The sequence below is a fragment of the Mastomys coucha genome, unplaced genomic scaffold, assembly GCF_008632895.1.
Source record: "Mastomys coucha isolate ucsf_1 unplaced genomic scaffold, UCSF_Mcou_1 pScaffold23, whole genome shotgun sequence".
Taxonomy (NCBI): domain Eukaryota; kingdom Metazoa; phylum Chordata; class Mammalia; order Rodentia; family Muridae; genus Mastomys; species Mastomys coucha.
Window position 1 is genome coordinate 35,937,084 of NW_022196906.1, and position 21,907 is coordinate 35,958,990.

Sequence of the window (21,907 nt, forward strand, 5' to 3'; positions counted from 1 at the left end):
GGGGGGGGGGGAGAAAACAACTGTGGTCTGGTATTTCAGCACCACCAGTTTAGGTCCTTCATGTTTCCTAATCTCCCCACACTAAGACAAACGAGGTCCTGCACAAAGGAAAGCCCCACCCAGCTGCCAGTCTGAGAACTCTGAATTACCTTGATGTCACCATCCATGGTCAGGGTAAAGCTCAGAGAATTTTCATCGTAGCTGTCAATGTGGATATTTGGTGCTTGGATCACTGAAAAGAAAGAAGAGTCAGAGAGAAGAAACCACACCGCGGAAAGTGAGGAAGGCGGGACTTCACAGCTTTCATCTCAACAGACAAAGTGGCCTTTCAGCCAGGGAATAAAGGGCACCCCAGCTGCCTTTAACCCTCCATCTCTTCTACCACCATGTCCCCAACTGAGGCTGGCTCCACTGTTGCTTGGCGAACACACAACAAACCTGGTTTGGTCAGCTGGCCTGGCAATTAGGGTGAGCAGATAAACGTCAATTGTACCAATGTCCCCATGTAGCCCAGCTTCAGCCTGGCTCTTGAAGAGTCAGGATCCCTGTGCGTGATGTCTCTATGGAGAACAACAATGTTCCAAACCCCCTTGTGTCCTTTCTGAAGGACAGCGTATGGCGCTATGGAAAAGTAGGCTTGGACTATAATCACGGGGACCGTGGGCAGCTCACAGCTCTCCAGAGCCGAATCCCCTCAGCTACAGAATGAAGACGACAACATTTCATGCTCAGGAGTCACATAAAACAAGAAGCATCATAGTGTGGCATGCAAGAAGCACACCACACATGGCGGCCTGCTCACTGGTGCCCGTGCTAACCCATGGCATCCATCGTGGATGAACCTGGCTGATGTCAATGCTCTCTCTTCTTCATCTTTCTTCCAGAGTCACTAAGGCCCCAGGTCACAGGTATTTCAGGGCAATACTCTTTGGTGCAGTATAGAGCTACCCTCCACATACAGGAGGAGATACGACTTAACCAAATCACAGAGAGAGAATGGAGGAAGCTACACCTCAAGATAATTTTCAAATGCAGGTTTGATTGTGTTTATTGAATTCAGGAATAGGATGGTCTTCCAAACTCCCTTCTTCTGGATTTGGATAGTCTGTATACTTTGGCCCAGATTTTCACAGAGAGAACTAGTAAGGCAATCAAAAAACAGTGTATTCGGCACGGCCTCTTTATAACCTGCCAGCATTCTGCCTACTGCTTAGCCAGCAGCATTAACTCTGGCTGCCTCCTACCCCGACTGTCACAGTCCCACAGAATTTAGAGTAACTGAAGAGAGTTTTTATCTCTCAGAACTTCTCACAGACTCAGGAGAAAACAGAATCATCCAATAGCATCCTATGCTACAGAGATCAGTTGGTTTTAATATCTGCCAGGCCATGGGGTGGAAGTCCTCTAGGTCACAGCTATGCTAAGAAAACCACTCAGGAGGGTTAGGCTTCCCTCCAGGGCTCAGTGGGTGCCACGACCCTACATCCAGATGCTTCAACTCACTCACCCCCCTCCCCACGGAGCGTTTGCTTCCCACTAGATACCAAGGATGGAGTGAATGGAAGGGCTAAAGTCTCAGCCCCAGGAGGCTCACATGCAGGAGCCTCTTGGCAAGCAGAGCAGCCCAGCAGGCCCAGGGAGCTCAGCCCAGGGGAGGTGTGCTGCAGGAAGGTTAAGAGCACAGGCTTTGGAGTCAGGCTTTAGCCCCAGTGTTGCCATTTATATGTGTCCTGGGACAAGGGACACACCACATTCCACTCCCTTGTCTCCTAGCTGTTCTGAGGAACCAATTAGATAAGCTCCTAGGTGCTCCTAGGTGCCAAGCAGTGAGGGTCAGCTCTGGGGATATGTGCCACCCCAGCCCTGACATAGCTTGTGTAACCAAAGGAGGGGGGCAGAAACATCAGGGAGGTATCTTAACAATTCACAAATGCATGTGCAAACCATGTCTAGCCTTAGTGAAAAGAGACTCTTATGTTAGAAGTTGTACAAGCTCACAAAAGGGACCTGGTGTAATGACTTCTGTCAATCAATGCTTTGAGGAAAAAATACACCCAATGGCTGCCCAAAAAGGCTTCACATTTTTGTGGCCCCAAAGGGTGCCTGTGCTGGGGAAGAGGAGGCTCTGAGGAGCTTTCTAAGCTATGCTTCTCCTTTCCAGCTCAATGAAGGTCATTACCAAAGGCTTCCTTCGCTCTTCTATAAACCCGCAAGCGCTGGAATCACTTGCCTTTTCCTTTTATGGTGGTGATGGATTTAGAATCGCTCCAGTTTCCTATTCCGCGACTAGTCACTGCAGCCACCTTTTCAAATCAGAGTGTGAGTTAATAGGAAAGAAAAGTAACACACCATACAGTAAGAATTCTGAATAAGCTAAATGGCTAAGACTTTAACAGTAAGGGCAGAAAGTAATATATGGACAGAGTGACCTGGGATATACAGAAGCCCCAGCAAATGAAATAAGAGCGCCACGAGGCAAAAAAAAAAAAAAAAAAAAAATTATAAGTCCTAAGAATACAAAATTTCTATTTTATATCTAATATATCCTATCGTTATCCAGATTTTTCTAAAGGGCATGTGTGGGGCATGTGTGTGTGACTGTGGCCAAGTGTGTGTGTGTGTGTGTATGAATGTGTGTGTATGTGAAATGTGTGTGTGTGTGTGTGTGTGCGCGCGGGTGTATGTGAGATCTTTAAGCTCTATATCCATAGACACATGTATATCCATATGAAAGGAGTCCTAGAGAAATTGTCAGTACAGGGAATCTCCAGGGGATGTGTCTTAATGGCTTTAGTAAATATCCTTTACATAAAATCTATCACCTTTCTGCTAAATATATTAATACTGTGTTTCATAAGAACCCTACAAAATTGGTTTATAAATGCCACTTAGCACCGTGTCGCCCTGTAGCCAATGATAAGCAGAAAGGAGGTGTGAACAAAAGTACAGACCCCAGAGGCAACAGAGTGTCTGGTTAGAAGCAGAGAGGGCTGCATTACCACAAGTTCCTGGTTAGCTCAGAGGGAAGCTGGACTTCCCTCTGAAAGACAAAGAACTAGGTACTGTGATGAACACTAACTCATTTCTTAAGAGCTGACAAAGGAAGCCATCTCCCTGTGCTTTAGAGATCCATCCTGGCCAGTGGCTGGAAAGGATGCAGACACTCACTCTGATGGTGTAGAGGGCATTGAGCAGTAAGTTCTTTATTTCTGTAGAGTTGCTAGGAGCTCTCTGGGAGGCCCACATCTTGGATCCACTTCTACTGTATTCCACCTACAGGGAGAGGTATCAGCATAAGGAAGAAGTAATCAGAGATCTGGCCTGCTGTCTGTAAAGACTCCTGGGGAAGAGAAAGGTAGGGGTGCTGTGAAGGCGAGTGTTAATTGGCAACTTAAGAGGATCTAGACTCCCCTGGGAGAGGACTCTGTGGGTATCCCTGCAGGTGTTTATCTTGATTAGAATAAGTGAGGTGTAGCCAGCACATCCTGTTCCTGGGCTGGATGCTGGACTGGACAGAGAAAGCGAGCTGAGCACAGGTACCCACTGCTGCTTCCCAGCTATGGATGCAATGGAACTGGCTATTTCAGCTCTTAGGTCCTTGAACTCCCTGCCACTGTGGACTGTATTCTTGAACAGTGAGTCAACCTTCCTCCCTTAAGTTGCTTAGTCGGGATATTTTATCACAGTGATTGGAAAAGAAAGTAAGAGAGGTGTGCAGCAACCTGGCAGATGGGCTCATTCTCCACAGCGCCAAATCACATCCTAGTGACATGCCACTCTCGGACACCACCAAGGTTCGGACAGTACTTACAATGTACTCACGGATGAGGCCGTGGGTGTGGACGGGAGGAGCCCAGTGCCCAAGAATCACACCTTCCTCTTCACTGTTCAGGGAGAGCTGGAGATTCCGAGGGGCATCTGGCACTAGAAAACAGCCAAACCAGAGCCACATTCAAATTACTTGATCATATGCATTAAAAGAGAGAGAGAGAGAGAGAGAGAGAGAGAGAGAGAGAGAGAGAGAGAGAGAGAGAGAGAGAGAGAGAGAGAGAGAGAGGCTCTACCCAACAAGCAGTTGGGGCTGATACATGAATTCAGGAAAAATTAAATGGCATAGGAATCAACAGGTATGTTACGAAAAGAATAGTTTAACATCACTAGTCATGAGGGAGGTGCCAATCTAAACGATGAGATATCCTTTAATAATGGTGGCTAGCATTGATCAGGAAGGGCAAGAAGCCAACAGAAGCTTGCACAGTGGCAGAGATAGAGGAACCTACTACTGGTGAGATTATCACCCACTACAGCATCTTGGTTTCTCAAACTCTAGCACTGGTGCTATGCTATGACTCAGCATCCCCACCATTGGGTCCATATATCCAAAGAAATCTGTATACCTATATTCTATATTTCTGAGGCAACTCACAATAGTTAAGATGCAAAATCAAAATCAACACAGACACCCCTCAGTAGACAAACAGAAAATATGAGATATATATATATGGTGTGATAATCACAAAGAATGATGCCCTGCCATTTGTGTCAGCATGGATACACTTGGAGGACATTAGATATCCAGTGAAATAAGCCAAGTCCCAAAAGGTGAATCCTGACTGTTCACATTTATATGGAGAGACTGCAGGATGTTCTCCCAGCAGTACAGAGACTAGTGAGTCCCAAGTCCACAGGAGTGGAACAGTAGGAGAGGGCTGGAGAGAAACTGCGTGCAGGTGGACAGATGGAAGAAGGCCTGCTGTTACACAGCACAGCTGGACAACTGCTATTCAATTAATACTTAAATATTAATTGAATATCTCAAAATAGGTAGCAGAGAGGAGTTTGTGCATCCCTTATATAAAGAGCCGTCTACTCTGAAGGAAGGAGCAGGTGGGAAACCCTCTTAGAACCTGTTAAGCTTTTTAAAACTTAGCAACAAAATGCTGACATGCCTCGCATTTAAGGGATTAAGGACATCGGAACTATCAGGTACCAGGAAGTACCCAGAAAAGGAAAATGGAAGGAGTGGGGTGGGGGTGGGGGGAACAATGGGAGGCAGCATCTGAAACTCACTTCTAAAGGGTAAGAACACTCTGGGCTGTGGCAAGGAGGATTACCTTCAACACCTCACACCTTACTGGAAAACCCTAGCCGTAGTACTTCCACACAAAGAGTGGGTGTGCACCCTCACACATGTAAGATGCGGATAAGCATATATATGCTCGGTCGATAGCATACCCAGGAAAAGGTCTGGTATATGCTCTAATGATTATACCCTGGGGGCTGGGGAGATAGTTCACTGGGTAAAGTGTTTCCTGCGCAAGCCTGAGGGACCTGAGTTCAAATCCCCAGCACTCATGGAAAGGTTGGACACAGTAAGTGTCCATAGCCAGCTGGCCCAGCCCAAACAGTGAGCTCCACGCTCGGTGAGCGATCCAATCTCAAAAAATAAGGAGAGAGCATGACAGGGAGACCCAGAGTCCAGACTCCACACAAGCATGTAAGGTATATACGTGTGTGAGCATGCACGTCCCCGCCTCCTCACACACCCAAAACACTATGAGCTTTAAAAATGCATTGTAAATGGGTGTGACTATGCACAGCTGTCATTCTAGCCATCAGGGATGGAAAGGCAGGAAGAGTGCAAATTCCAGGCCAGGTGCAAATTAGTGAGACCCTGTCTCAAAATAAAATTTAAAAAAGGACTCAGGGTGTAGCTCAGTGGTAGGGTGCCTTTGGAAATGTGCAGGGCTCTGGGCTCAACCTTCAGCATCACCAGTTCATACCTAAGAACAAGTCAGCTATAATACTTACACCCCTCTGGCGTCCTCAGGGTCACAAAGTCATTGGTGTTGTGCACCTTGTTGAGGCAGTGCACCTGGACCTTAACCTGGTACGTGGTGTCTGGCTTCAGGACCTTGAGCACAGTGCTTGTTTTATTGCTGTGGGTTTCCAGGGTCTTCCATATGCTCTCTCCAACCACCCTGACCAAAACAAGTAGGACACTGTCACAGAGAGGCCGTGTAGGGTGACAAAGAGGCATGAGCCCGCTGAAGAGGAGTTCTCCATGCATGTCACAGAACTTGCAGGGCATGCGATGCGTGTCCGCGGCTAAAGGGACCCACCTGTAGTAGACGTTGTATACACAAGAAGCAGATGGCATTTTCTTTGGCCGCATCCAGGTCAAGGTCACATCCCCTGAGAAATCAGCTGTCCACTGGAGATTCTGCACTTTGTATACAGTTAACTCATCTACAGAAATGCAAAGAGAGAGAGAGAGAGAGAGAGAGAGAGAGAGAGAGAGAGAGAGAGAGAGAGAGATCTTTGAGGTTCAAAGATCTCCTCTGAGGTAGAACCAGCACAGACTAAATTGTTAAGAGTACACAATCATTATCTGAAAAGATACCCTGGAAAATGTGATGGGATCTCCCCATAGTCTCTTTCCAGGGTTCTTCTAAACTTCCCACCATATTTCCTTAAATGTTTTACCTCCCCTGTGCCTGATCAGTTTTAAGCTTCATTCTCAATAGAAGATACTACAGGATGAAGGATGCCATGCACTCTACACAACAGGGCTGGGTTAGCCCCACCTGCAGCATGGGGCCCTGTGGGAGCAATGGCAGCATGTACTTCTACAGGGATGCAGATCATGGGGAATGTACACCAAGGCTTCACTGTCAGGGAAGAGCTGGCTTGGCATGCTCCATCAGAATTGAACCGCACCTCCCAGCTTTCCTCCCCCTCTGTTGGCACTCCCAGGCTGAGCAGGTTCAAGTGGAGCCAGAGTTCCCAGGGTCCATTCAGAAGCCCCCACAGGGCGTGTAGAGTGGGGCTGTGACTCACCACTGCAAGCCTTCTCATCGCTCTCATCGGAGCAATCCAGGAAGCCATCACAGCGCTCCGAGAGCACAATGCACGCCTCGCCGTCCTCACACTTGAACTCTCTGCTCATACAGGTCAGGGTGCTGTGAGTGGCTGAAATACAGAGAACCTCCTTAAACCCACAGGGAAAGGATATGCTGCGTGCTGTGGCTGGGTCCACGGTCACCACATGTATGCTAAGTAGGCTGGCTCCTTACTGATTTCCAAGATTCTCTGGAAGGAGAAGCAGAACAGTGCTGGCCATGCAGTAGCAGTGTATTGAATTGACTAGCATCTCCCTTCAGGAAGACTGGGAGTTTCAGAGTCAAATAGACGAGATGAGGGTTTTGCTTATGCTTGGTTTTGAGACAGATTCCCTTAAGTATTTCAGCCTTGCCTCCAACTCTAAGTCCTGAAGAATGTCTTTGAACTTCTGATCCTCCTGTCTCCATTTCCTGGGTGCTGGGGATCAAACCCAGGGCTTTTTGCACACGAGGCATCCTGGCTAGTTCTATGTCAACTGGAAGGATCGTGATGGTGAATGCTCAGCCTATATGACCTACTATGCAACTGGGCCCAGCTAATTCCACAGGCCCTTCAAAGCAGAGACCTTGCCTGCTGCTGCCAGAAAGAGATAGCCAAAGGCAGAAGGGCAGACAGATGCAAAGCTGCTGCTGGATTTGAAGGTGGAGGAGCCATGAGCTTCTGAGGGGCAGCTGCCCAGATGCTGGGAAAAGTAATGAATCAGCTACCCCAGGACTCTCCAAAGAGATCAGCTAGTAGAACAATCTAAAAATAGAACACTTGTAATTTTGTTTCCTCACAGTTATCTGGTGACATTCTTAAAAATTAGATTCCTAGGACTCGCTCCAAACGTACTGCAACGGGGTGTGCACAGTTTTCAATTTCTATGCGACATTGAGAGTCAAGTGTCTCCACCTTAGAATGAGCCCTGTGATCCTGTCTTTCACCTAGAACAGTGGTCCTCAACCTTCCTAATGCTTCCGCCCTTTAATACGGCTCCTCAGGTTGTGGTGACTCCCAACTATAAAATTATCCCGTTCCTACTTCATAACTGTAATTTTGATGCTGCTATTAATTATAAGGTAAACATCCAATATGGAACCCTAAAGGGGTCACGGCCCACAGGTTGAAAACCCCTGACCTCTATGGCTTCCCTTGGACTCATGGTGAGCATAGTGTGAGACCCAGGAAGAAAATGGGTGGTGTTCTTACAAGAGTCAAAGTGCTCAAAGGGAAGACATAGAGAATCCCAGAGATGTTTCCAGATTGTAAAACATACAGGATGGGCCAGGGAGGAAGGGAGTAGGAGGGAGGCTATGGACTGTTCAGCTACTGGCTTTTCATGGGGAAGGTTCAAGGTGTGTTATAAGACTGTCTAGGATAGAGGAGCAAATTTGTTTGGTGCTTGGAAAACATGAACTGATGGAGGGAACGGCTGGTTCCAGTATCTCTGCAACAGGTTCCGCTTTCCTGGTGGGTACCAAGCTCTCTCACACAAAACGTTCAACTTAAATAGTGAAGGCAAAGAAGCACAACCTCTGCATCTCTCAGCACACACTTTAAGTTATTTCTAGATGACTTATAATCCCCAGCAGGGCATACTATATGTAAATAGGTGTGACACTGTTTTGTGTTGGGAATGATAGAGGCAGAGTCTCTACATGTGCAGTTCAAGGTCAGTTTTGAAAGCTTCCAGCCCACTGGAATGCACAGGCACCGAATCCATGGGCCCACAAGGAAAAGGGAAGGGCCAAAACCCTCTATGAAGAAATGTTTTGTGTGTGTGTGTGTGTGTGTGTGCGTGGTGTGTATGCATGTTTGCACATGTGTGGGCCTACATGTTCCCGTCTGTGTGTGTGTGCATGAGTGTCGAGGTGCTAGGGTAGCCTTGGGCATCTTCCCTGATCATTCTTCACATTATTCATTACAGTGAGATCTCTCAATTGAACCCAGAGCTCACTGCTTGGTGGAGACTAGCTAGACAGGGAGCCTCCAGATCCCTGTCTCTACCTTCTAAATTCTGAAATTATAGATGAAGCTTCCACACCTGCCCAGCTTTTACGTTAGGGCAGAGGATCCAAATTATGATCCTCACACTTGCATGGCAAGTGCTTAACCCATGAAGCCATCTCTCTTGCAATCGCCCTTCTACAGGAAAAGCATGATATTACAGATGTTTATATATCCTGAGCAGAGACTGTTTTGTCTTGGGAAGCAGAAGGACACGGGCTATGTGTCCTACAAAGGTGTATTAAAAAGAACTTTGAGAACCATTGCTGCGGTTACCTCACCAGCCCCAGATGAACTCCATGCATCCATCCATTCAGTGAGCACAGCATGATACAGGCACTACTGTCTATGACAGTGACATGCCCGCACAGTGCAACCTCCAATGAGAGGAACTACAAACACATGTCACTCTGGGGAGTGCAGAAGACATAGCAAAGGATACCCCAAAAGTTCTTTTGGGGGGCGGGGTACTGAATGGAAGGCTTGTGACACAGAAAGGTGCCAAGCTGTTTGTAAGGGAATTGTCTTGAAAAACACAAGATTCCTGCCCCAGAAATCTCCCATTGGATGGTCACTCAAAAACAACCACAGAGGTGACAGTGAACAGGATAATGGGGGATCTAAGGCAGCTTTGTGAAACGTGTCTTAAAACTTTAGGAACAAGAAACAGCTTTAAAACCCAAAAGTAAGATTGCCATTAATACTTAAATTGATTAAAAGACACTTGACTGATGGGCACTGAGCACAGAACGTGGGGTGCTGGAAACATGTCTTCTCTTTGTTAAGGTGATCACAAGAGTGGAACAAAGGAATTATGGGTAATAGTACATTTGCTTTTTAAGACCCTTAACTAAGCAACACCCTGTGAGTAAGATAGATTTGGAACAAGTTGAAAACAGTGATTTAAAAGGATGCCAATTAGCAAGTTCCGATCACCCAGGAGGGAGGCCTGCTTCTTTTCTTTCCTGTTAATTATTTTTAACATTCACCTAACGCCACAGCTCACTCTTGGCTAAGCTGTTCCCACTGTGGTTTTTGGTGACCATGAGCATGAGGTAAACCTGCCCTGCTATTAGAATGTCCTAGGGGGTTGCTTTCTTCATTCTTTCCATGCAAATGTAGGATTTTCTGCTAACCTGTATTTAATTTCTCTGTGTTGGGCTTGGTGTATTCTCCCTTGATAAGAACATTCAATGTGGAAAGATAGCAAGGCCACAGAGTAAAGTCCTAGTGCTACTGATCAGGAGTGGAGTGAGAGGTGAAAAGTGAGGAGTGAGAGGTGAAGGGTGAAGGTGAGAGGTGAGGGGTGAGAGGTGAGAGGTGAGGGGTGATAGGTGAAGGGTGAAGGGTGAGGGGTGATGGGTGAGAGATGAAGGGTGAGGGGTGAAAGGTAGAGGGTGAGGGGTTAGGGGTGAGAGGTGAGAGGGGAAGGGTGAGGGGTGAGAAGGGAAGGGTGAGGGGTGAGGGTGAAGGGTGAGGGGCTGGGGGTGAGGGGTAAGGGGTGAGAGGGGAAGGGTGAAGGGTTGAGTTGTTCTCCTTGAAGTTTAATTTTCTTTTTACTAAACGGGGGATGATACCAAGATTACAAGGAGATTTAGAGACTGGAGGAGTATAAGTACAGGAAGTGAGAGTGGTGAATGACACATTAAAACTCATGACAGTATGCTAATTGGCCTTCCTTTTTAGGTGTGTGCACCACAAGTATGTGTGTGCACATAGTTGGGTGTGAGCACAGAGGTCAGAGGTCAAACCTAAATATCATCCTCATGAATGCCATCTACCTCCTTTGAGACTGGGGCTTCCATAGGCTCAGAGGTCACCAACAGGGCTAAGCTGGCTGGTCCACGATCTTCCTGCCTCTGGCTCTCCACTACCAGGAGTAGCAGCACATGTCGCTGATCTCTCATTTCTTGCGGGTCATCAAGTCTGCACAAGCACATTTCTAACCAAGCCTATTTGGGTAGAAACAGGGCTATTTCTCTCAAGACTCTGCTATTTTATCAGAGACCCCTCTGTTGATTTATTAGCTTTGTGTTACATGCAGGTGTGACACGCATGCTTTCATATTTTGGGGCCAAGATGCTGAGGACACTTTAAAATGGACAGAAAATATCCTTTAAAAAAATACTCACAAATACAAATAAAAAGAAGTAACTTGATCCTTCTGAGTCACATCTATTTGCTAAGGGCTGAATTAGAGGAGTCAGCTGATAACTGGATGTAATGGCTGTGTTCTGAACTGGCAGCTGTCCCACTGCCTGCTCCCCTTATGTCTCCAAGGAAGCTCCTTGGATGGACACGCTGGCTCTCCTGCTGTGACTGATGCTTGGAAGCCAGGACCAATTCCATCAGGAAATGGCAACACTTAGTAGGACTCACTTTGGGGCTTAGTCTTCCCTTTATTTTCTGAAGAATCTTTAAGAGTCAAAAATCGAGAGCAGAGTTATAGGCATAATGGTTTAGGCACAGTGTAAAGGTCATCCTTGTGTTCTTCAGATGCTCATTTCTCTGCCCTCATATCTTGTTTTAGTCCAGACATGTCACTGTAATGCTTAGGTCAAGAATGTCCAGTCTTGGCTCTTGTCATCTTGCTCCCACTCTGTCTTCTAGCCCCTCCCCCCTCTCTCCATGTGCTCATGGCCGGCCTTTACTTCTCTCTCTCTCTCTCTCTCTCTCTCTCTCTCTCTCTCTCTCTCTCTCTCTCTCTCTCTCTCTCTCTCTCTCTCTCTCTTCCCCCTGCCTTTCCCTGTCTCTAGTACCTCCTCCCCTCCCCTCTCCTCCCCTCCCCATGCCCTGAATAAACTCTATTCTATACTAAAAAAGAAAATAAGAATTTCCTGTCTCAAGTTTGTGTCAACTATTCTTACCACTTGTTCCACTTGTTCTCTGCCTTGTTGATAAATCCTGGTTACCCAGTGGCTGGGCAGAAGAGAGAATAGGGTGGGATGTCTGCTAGCCAAGGGAAGGAGAGAGAGGGGGGAGGAGATTCAGATCACTGTGAGTAGAAGAGGGTCTGAGAAGACACCATGGGGGGAAAAAACACAAAAAAACAAAACATCTGAAGCCCAAAGAGCCAGATCAATAATAATGTGCAAGTACCATGGGTTCATGACTGCAAGGAAGCCAGATTATCTTAGAGCTTAAGGTAGGTCATTCAACTGTTCAGCTACTGAGGTGTAGCTTGAAAAAATCTTGGTTTCTCTGGGTGGTTATTGGGGTCTAGCAAAGGTAAAGAGGTGCAGCCAGCAGCCTAATCTAGTACTTCCACTTATATTAAAGAGGATCTGTTTCACACAGAGTAGTGAACGAAGAGTGGAGGGTCCTGCTAGGCTCCTGAGCCAGCAGCTTGTTGGAGACAGGGAAGATCCTCTACCACTTGTGTGGACTGAGCAAAATGAGATACACGTGAGGAAAATTCTTCCCCGTGCTCCTGGGCATTTGGCCGGCTAGGACATCTGCAGCTGCAGTGGGTAAGTGACTGATAGAAGGGATCTCTGTAAGTCAAACCCCCATTCATGAGGAGTGTCTTCCATTAGAAACATAGGTCGGTTGCAGGTGGAGTAAAGTCCCAGTGAGGGGTGAGAGGTGAAGGGTGAATCCAACCCCTTCACTCCAACCCTGCCCCCTTTCCCTGGTCAGAGGGAGTTTCCTATGCAGCCAACCACTAATGGTGCAGACTGGATGCCAAGGATTAAATTTAGGATCTCTGTCTTCTCACATCTAGGCTGCCTACTTTCTCCCCTGGCTCCTGGGCATCAGTTAGCAGGACAGCCTGCGTGTCTGTCCATCCATCACTCCAAGAAGCTTCCCTGGGGACATGAGAGGAGCTGGCAGTGGGACAACTGCCAGTTCAGGACACAGCCATCCCATCCCATGGAGCTCAGGTTCCCTGTGGGGCTTATTGTTTCTCGCTAAGGATAATTACCCCAAGGATGAAGCCTGAGGTTCTAACACAGCTCGGTGGGTGATCTGCCCAATAGAATATTCTAAATGCCTGAGATGCTCACTAAATATTTCCAAAAGGTCATAGCTTTACTAACAGGTGCTTTCAGGAATTAAATATGTTTAGGAAAAAAAAGAAACTCATTTAAGAAAAGTATTTCTTCCACTCAGAATCTTTCTGCTGGAGATGCATGCTCCTGATATTTAACATTTAGCCAGCTTATTAAATCTGTTATCATTATCATATACTGTGACGTTTGCCCATTCACTAAGGCCTCATAGACAATACAGCAAACACAGATACCCCCGAGGCAGACAGGAGCCACCTGCCCAAAGATGAAGCAGAAGAATGGGACCCAGGACTCAGAACAGTGGCCCTGAGATGATACTCACGGCAGTTGGCTTCATCTTGGCCATCTTGGCAATCTTGGTGGCCATCACAGCGCTTCCAGTTGGGGATACATTTCTTTGGTTGGTGGCACTCGAACTCGAATCGGTCACACTGCCCAAGCTGGGTGGGAGTGGAGGCAGCGGTGGAGTTTGCTAGGAAAATGTTGTTTTTAAGTTACTTTCTGGTATGGAGGAAGCTTGCCTGGAGAGCAACCATTCGACTCTTCAATGTGCTGGGGGCAGGGGCAGGGGGGCCGCACCTACCAGCTATGGACAGAGAAATCAAAGGGGACACCAATGCCTTATGATGCTCCTCTCGGGGCCCCAGCACAGACTCACCTGAGAGATTCTCTTTAAAGTCAAGGGCATGGATAAGAAGAAAGGAGAGCAAAAGGACAGAGTAAGTGATTCAGGGAGGTCGGAGGGGCTGCATCCCACCGGAGGCTATTGGAAGAGAATGCTCTGAGCCAGCCATCTCAGTATCACAGGGTCCCCCAAAGGCTCAGAAAATCACCTCTCTCACCTGAGAGAGATGACTGGAGAAGGATCAGAAGTTTCAAAGCAGCCTCCTTGCTACCATCTCCTTCGGGATCCAGCCCCAGGAGACAACTGCCCATATCTGAACAGGCCAGAAGCCTGGCTGACTGTGGTTTGCAAACCAAAAGTGCTGTCTAAGCAGCCATACCTGAGAAAGAAGATGCTACTGATAACGGAGGTCCTGACATACAGTCAGCCAATGAGAAGTCAGGACACTTCCTGAGAGCTCTGACGCGAGGCCTTACAGAGTAGGTGGGAGGCCTCGGATCACCTCTAAGTACACTGAGCCGCTTCATGGAAAAACGAAATGACCAAGGCCTGTGGGGTTTCCTAGCTAAAGGCAGGCCAGCCATCAAAGCCCAAAGCTGGCATACTCAGCTGCGTGCTCAGAATCGATTAGCAGCAGTTTAGTTCCTGTCCTGAAACACGTGTAGCAATAAAGAATTATCTAAGAAAAACCTTTAGCCTCAAAAACAAAATAAAATGCAACATGTGTATGTATGCATGCATGCGCATGTGCACACATACGAATGTGCACATACATGAGTGTGCACATACTCACACATATGCATACACATACATGCACACACTCGTACACACAGACACACACAAGTGTGCACACACACGCTTACACACACGCTCATACACACACGAGTATGCATATACACCTACACACAGATGCACACTCATGCACACACACACACACACATACAGCTCCAGGAAAGGTTGTTTGGAGGAAATTCAGCTTTATAAAAAGCAAATGTCAGGAGGCTGAGGAGATGGGTCAGTGACTAAGAACCTTGAGGACTTGATTCCAAATACCCAGTGCCCCTGTCAAAAAGCTGAGGAGGTTCAGTGAAGGACTGTTTCAGAGCATTAAGCTGAAAAGCAATAGAAGACACCCAATGCCCTGCCATGGCCGCTGTGTGTGCACCCACAGAAACACAAATTATACACACATCCTGCACATACACACCCCATCACCAAACATACACAGACATAAACTTCAACACCAAATGTCTTTAGTATGCTCATAGACATACACATATTCTCCATTCAAATGGGAACAGGTGTTAGTACTAAAAGGAATAATAATAAAAATGAAAAACAATTGAATCCAGAATAACAGAAATGAAGACACTTGGGAGAAGAGAGGGCAATGTAAAGTGAATGTCATGGAACACGGGAAGAAAAACACAAATCTTTACATCTAAAAAAGATTTTTTTAAAAAAAGTCAAGAATAAGGGTTGTAGAGGTGGTGACTCATGCCTGAAATCGCAACCACTCAGGAGACAGAGGTAGGAGGATAACCATAAGCGTGATCCCGATCTGGTCTATGTAGTCAGTTGCAAGGCTACACAGCAAGATTCTGTTTGAAAAAACAAACAAACAAAAAAAGAGCCTGAGGAGATCCAATCAACAGACAGTGACAGATAATAAGGTCACCAGGAAGGAGAAAACAGAGGCTTGTGCCATTAACTAAACAGTTCCAGGAAAAAATCCCTTAAATCCCAACACGTGGATCTCCACACTAGATTAAAAAAGGATGCACATCCAAGCATGGCCTAATAAAAAGTCAGAACATGGGAGCCAAGAGGAAGATAATGATAAACGAGCAGAGAATTTAAAATGAAATGTAACCACACACAGACCATCAGCTCAAGCTGGTCATGGCTTTCCTAAAAGCTACTCAAAGGACAACGGCAGATGCCTTACAATTGTAAAGGAAAGTAATTGACAAGCTAATGTTCTAAATCCAGCTCAGATGTCAATTGGACCTGAGGATAGGACCAAAACAGATTCAAACATGTCAGTCCCCAGATATATCTTCTACACATTCTCTTCCGGGAACTTTCTCTATTAACCATGAGAGGGAAGGATTAAAAGGAGAAAAGCTGAGACATAATGGTGGACAGCTCCACAAAGACAACTGTGTGGGAGCATCAGGGGGAACAGGTAAGAACCATGGCAACATGGCCGAAACAAGCATGCTGAGATGCTCCTACTGTGTTCTCAGCTGCTGCAGCATCGAATCCACCCAACCCAGACTCTGCAGGCTGTGCTACAACAAGCCCCAAGGCTAGCCGGGGATGCATACTGAGAGCCTCTCTCCAAAAGTAACTAAGAAAGAGAAGGGAAAGGGGGTGGTGGGGAGAAGAGGAGAGGGGTGGGGAGAGGTAAAGGAGAAGAGGAGAAAAGAGGAGGAATGGGGTCAGAGGGAAGGGGAAATGCTGGGTGGTGAGAATTGCTCTCCTGGCCTGGGAGGATAGCTCAGCAGATAAAGTGCTTGTCTCACAGATGTGAGAACCTGTAATCCCAGGGTCCCTAGGGTGAGATGAAGTCAGAGAATTCCCAGAAGCTTTAGGGCCAGCTAGATTAGCATATGTATCAATACACAGCAAGAGACAGACCCTGGCTGTCCCAAAAAAGATAGGATGCAAAGACCAGTGCTAAAGTTGTCCTTGGGTCTCCATACATGTGAACATGCATGAACATACAGGCACATACACACACACAGTGACATACACATAAGGGGGATTTAAAAATTGATCTACAAGAGCACAGGGGGAAGGCAAGGTGACAAGTTGAGAAATAATGTGGATGGCTGTGATCAAGGCACATAGTATACATGTATGGGAATATAATAATCTTGTACAATGAATATATGCTAATGATTTTTTAAAACACAAAATTTTAAAGATGAATTAGCAACCCACCAGTTAAAAATGACTGCCTAATTGTTAAGATACTCGTTTAATAGTCACAGAACTTTCCACTACTAAACCCTAAAGCTTCCTCTGACTTTCCAGGCAAGAAGCCACGGGCGACTTTTAAACAGGGAAGCAGCGGGGTGTGCATGGAGGAGGAGGATCTCTGCAGACCTAGAGGTGGGCTCTGAAAAGGACCATGTAAAGCAGTTCAACCAAGTGTCAGTTCTCCTCTCAAAAGCAAGCTTGGAACTGCTTCCAGGCCAGGGAAAAACCCCCTCATCCCAGTTCTCTCTACAGGACAGGTGACTTCTCAAAGGTGGACCTCAAACATCAAGTTGCCAAGACCTTTCAGCTGTTTCTGTAATCAGCCACTAGATGGCAGTGGTCACCCTTCTTTTAAAGGGAAGGTCAGCCAGCCAGCAAGCATAAAAATTAAGTCCTCTCCCCTAAGTTTTGTACATACACAAAACACCTCCTTATTATCCTAACTGTAATTCCCCACTACAAGGGAAGCAGGGGTGGCAGGCAGAGGACCGGCATTTTTCCGACAGAAAGTACACAGAGCAGTTTAAAAGTTGGGATGCTTCCTTTGGGTTGTCACATGGTCTTGGTACACAATGCACCCAGAGTCCCCTCCACAAGAGAAAATGCCAGCTGAGCAAACCAGGGCCAGGACTCACCTAGAGAGGGGCAGGCCTCCTCATCTGAGCCATCAGCACAGTCCCTGTAGCCGTCGCACACCCAGGTGCCCATCACACAGGCCCCGCTGCTGCAGCGGAAGTAATTGGGCAGACACGTGGAGGGCCCGGGGGTTGGGGAGGGAAAGACGTGTGAATCTGAGGAAGAACAAGCAAGGAGATTCTAGGTTTTAGTAGAAGCTTGGTCATCAATAAAAGTGTGTCTCAAACCTATGCTGACATTCCTGCTGCACCAGTCAAAGGAGACCAGTAGCAGACACAGCCCTGAACACGAGTTCACATAAATAGCATTTATATGGGGTATGGAAGGAGTTTCTGAAGAGATGACAGCCTTTCCATACTGCTTAGCAGATTTAATAAACTACAACACTTGCAATAATGTAACAGTCGCATGCGTTGGCTCTTGCAAGGGCTCCTGACTGCTGCCAGAGGAAGCAGGTGGACAGGCAATGAGGAAGGCCCAGGCGGCTGGACCATTCTCACCGAAGCTTAGCCTGGCTCTAGCTAAAGCATCAATGACCTAGGATGAAAAGGCAAAGCGCAACAGAAGCACATGTCCTAAGCCAGGGCCCCTGAATATATATGCCAAAGTGCACGGGACCTGGAAACTTATTGAAGTGCACTGATATGTGGTCCTCTGGCATTTCAAAGATATTCCAGAAACATGTGTGTGGGGGCTGCACACCAAATGTTAGAACCAAGGCTCTGGGCTCCTTTCCCTCAATAAGCCCTTCAGAATGAGGAATGGGTAGTCTTGGAGACAGTGAAAACCGATCACATAGATCGGAAAACAGAACTGGGCTGAGGGCCTGAGTTCAATCCCCAGAACCTATACAAAATGCTAAGCATAGTGGTGCATGCTTCTATAACCCCAGTGGGGGGAAGACAGGCAGACCAGCATCTCTGGAGTCTGTTGGCCAGCCAGCTTAGCCTAATTGGTGAACCCCATATCCCCAGTAAGAGACTGTCTCATAAACCGAGGTGAAAAGAGACTGAATACTGACAGTGGAGGTTGACCCGTGGCCTCCACAAGCATCTGTACAAACATGCAAAATGAGAAAGACATAGAGGGATGACATTACAGAAGAACTCAGCATTACAAAGAAGCCAAACAATGAGGATTAAGCCAGGCACTCTAAAGAGGGTGGGAGTCTGCAGCCAGGCAGAGACGTCCTGCTGCCCAGGTGGGGTGGGGCTGGGGCTGACCCCAGGCCCCAAGGTTCTCACCTCCACAACCCTTCTCATCAGACCAGTCCCCACAGTCATTCTCTCTGTCACATTTCCACCTGTTGGGGATGCAGTGGCCATTCTCGCAGTGGAACTGAAAGTAGCGGGAGCAGTTTGGGGCTTCTGTGGGGTTTTCTGTAGAAATCAAACACATCAGTCATTTCCGCTGCAGCGATATGAACCTGAGACTTCATCTGTTTATCTCCCCAAGGGCCACATCCCAGGGCACCTGTCTGACTCCCCGAAAGAACATACAGTATCTTCATGGATCCGAGGAAAGACAAAGAGCGCATGGAAACTCAACAGCATCCCATCCTCTTAGGCCCCAACTTCTATTTCTCTGACCTATTCTGGTACCCTGAGAATGGTCACTCTGAGTTCTAACCATGACACTTTTCCAAAGAAATAGCTTAAGTGTGAAGACAGCCCGAGGATGATGCCTCGGTCTGTCACTGCCAGAGTGAGGCATGCTCCTCAGCAGCTAATCTCCATTGTCAACATACAGTGGGACTCAGAATCGTCATGGAAACGTTCCTCTGGGTGTGGATATTACAGTTTTTCCAAAAATGTTTAATAGAGCAGGCAAGACCCATGCTGAGTCAGGGTGGCATGTTCCATGGGCTGCAGCCATGGACTGGGTACAAAGAAGAAACTGAACTGAGTGTCTGCACTCATGTGGCTGCCTCTGGTCGCTGTTGTCACCATTCCCTTGCTGCAGCAGACTGCACCCTTACACTATGTGCCAAAAGAAACGTTTCTTCCTAGAGGTGGCTCTCTTGTGCATTCTGCCACAAGAAAAGTAACCAAGACGCCACTCTCCCTTACCCACTATCTTCCGTACATGGGCTGTGGCCCCCGCAACTGTACAAAGGAAGTGGAATGGCCTAGCACCTACTGGATGCCACTTTCCCTCTTCACTCTGCTCCTCCTGCAAGGACTTGAGAGCAGGCTGCCTGTGCTGCTGAGGAAGCAGAAGGCACTTGAGCATCCCCCCATCCCTGTAACCGGAGGACTAGCTGAGGGAGCCGGGTCTTCCAGCTTCTTACCACAGTTGGCCTCATCAGAGTAGTCCCCACAGTCATCCATCCCATCGCATTTCCAAATCAAGCTGATGCACACTCCGTTCTGACACTGGAAGCCGAACTCATCACACTCCTTGTGGAACTCGGGGTCTTGAGCTACAGGGCGAGAAATAGCAGTCAGGCCCAGCTTACCTTCACGATGGAGAGTTCTGAGCAGCAGGGCTGCTTGGTAGCTGAGGTCCTAGGCTGAGAGCTAAGGGAGCTCTGAGAAATGAAGGCGGGAGCCAGTCTCAGCAGAGCACACATTAACTAAGCCATTCGGCTCACTCACGTGGGGACATGGACAGGGCTGAACCCCTGAGCTCCAATACTGTGCCTGCTTTAGAGATAACACTTTTAATGAGGAAATTTACATTAAAATAGAATCATCAAGGTGGGCTCTAATCTAGTATGACTAGTGTCCTTAGGAAAAGACTGTCACTTAAACCCAGGTTTTTGGTGCTAACCTAGGCAACATGGTAGGACCCTGTCTCTTTAAATAAAAATACACAACAGTGGAAATTTAGACACAGATGCATACAGGAGAAAGATCATGTGAAGACATAGGTAGAGACAGCAACCACCAGGGGGTGAAGGAAGCCCAGACACTGCTCCTAACACCTCAAGAGTGGGCATCAGAGTTTCTGTTGGTTGAAGTACACAGTCTACTGGGTTTTGCTATGGTAGCTTAAGGCATGCACAGACCTAGTGCTCTGCTTTAAATATGAAATGTATCCAGCAGGCCCTATGTTTGAACACTTGGTCCCTACTTGGTGCCACTATTTTGGGAGGCTATGGGAACTCTGGGAAGTGGAACGTAACTAGGGAAAGTACTAACTCTGGGGATGGGCCTTTGAAGGCTGCACTGGGTCCACAAGTCCTTTTCACTCTGCCCCCCCCACCCGTGAGTCATGTGGTAAAATGCTCTCCCCTTCTACATTCCCGCCACCCCAATATTCTGCCCAAGTATATGCCAAGTGATCATGGACCAAACCCTATGGAACCACAAGCCAAGGTAAATCCTTCCTGCCAGCTACTCGGTCACAGTGACATAAAAATAATGACTAGGGATATTTTGCAGCGGGAGACGCTGGCTGTAAAAGAAAGTATGCAAAGTGGGGATCCATCCGTGCCAGGAAGACCCCTGGGGCAGAGCTGTGCTACAAAGAGATTAGCCTGTCAATAAAGATGGAGGGCCAGTCTCTCCCATAAGGTGACACTTGACAAAGTCCTGGTCATTCCCCAGCCTCATCACGTTCATGCATCACAGTAGAGATGGTTCTGTGAGAAAAGGAACAACAACAAAAGCAGGCCCAGGCACTGAGACATGACCTGCATCTGAGTCTTAGGTGCCCCACATAGTGGCCATGTGCATTCCATGTGCACACTAGCTCCCCCGGCCACTCACAGCATCCAGCGAAGGTGGCATCCTCGTCAGATCCATCTCGGCACTGGACGATCCCGTCACACACCATGGAGTGGAACAGACATTGCTGGCGGTTCTTACACACAAAGTCCATGAAGCGAGTGCAGAAGGGCTCTGAAAGGGAGAAGGGGCCATGAGCAGCTAAGGCTGGCAGGGGTGGTCTACAGCCCTGAACAAATGCTCAAGGACAGGATACCATGCTTAGTGATGGGGACAGGCATGGGGGGGTGGAGGTTAGGGGGTGGAGCAACTCTTTATGCAAAGATCCTGAGGCACTGGGGGTGGAGCACCTCTTTATGCAAAGATCCTGAGGCACTGGGGGTGGAGCACCTCTTTATGCAAAGATCCTAAGCCACTGGGGGTGGAGCACCTCTTTATGCAAAGATCCTAAGCCACTGGGGGTGGAGCACCTTTTATGCAAGGCCCTGAGTGAAAGCACCTGTAATAAAGTGCACTGTTACACCTCGGAGACAACGTATGAGAGATTTTATTGTCTCTGCATACATACGGAACAAGGAAATAAGGGTATCAGCATCCAATACTCTTTCTGCCAAGGGCATAAGACTAATGAGAAGCCCAAACTGCACCCCAGAGCTGCCTGGCACAAAGCCCACACTTTAACTGTGATTAATAGGACACTGACTCTCTGATATGGAGGTCAGCAATCATTTTCTACAAGAAGTCACCATTCCAGGTGTGCACACCCTTGTCTCCATCTCCTCTGTGGAAACCCTGAGACCAATGTAACTAACTCTATTAGGAGACAGGTCCTTTAGAAAAGCCAAAAGCCACTGATGTTAAAAAAAGGTCACTAGGATGAAAGAAAGCACAAAAGGATAGGTGTCCCTGTGAGAACAGACATCAGGAATGCATGTGAAGAAGAGATCATGGGGACCCATAGCAAGAAGGAATCTGGATGTGAGAAATAACTGCCTTTCAAAAGCTTTCATTCGCTTGGGCTCCAGTTCCTTATCATATGCCCTCTCTCCAAATTTGTGTGTGTGTGTGTGTGTGTGTGTGTG

The 21,907-nt window shown here is 47.4% G+C and overlaps 1 protein-coding gene across 1 annotated transcript in view; it reads right to left on the minus strand.

Moving 5' to 3' along the window:
• Sorl1 (sortilin related receptor 1) overlaps positions 1–21,907 on the minus strand; it is a 163,470-nt gene that overhangs the window by 20,025 nt on the left and 121,538 nt on the right. Inside the window, exons 28-39 of the mRNA XM_031345625.1 lie at positions 20,868–20,999; positions 19,445–19,576; positions 18,399–18,533; positions 17,154–17,309; positions 13,228–13,377; positions 6,841–6,972; positions 6,123–6,249; positions 5,812–5,981; positions 3,812–3,924; positions 3,169–3,273; positions 2,231–2,303; positions 150–232 (exon numbers count right to left, since the gene is read on the minus strand). Coding sequence (XP_031201485.1) covers positions 150–232; positions 2,231–2,303; positions 3,169–3,273; positions 3,812–3,924; positions 5,812–5,981; positions 6,123–6,249; positions 6,841–6,972; positions 13,228–13,377; positions 17,154–17,309; positions 18,399–18,533; positions 19,445–19,576; positions 20,868–20,999 — 1,508 coding nt within the window. The remainder of the gene's footprint in view (positions 1–149; positions 233–2,230; positions 2,304–3,168; positions 3,274–3,811; positions 3,925–5,811; positions 5,982–6,122; positions 6,250–6,840; positions 6,973–13,227; positions 13,378–17,153; positions 17,310–18,398; positions 18,534–19,444; positions 19,577–20,867; positions 21,000–21,907) is intronic.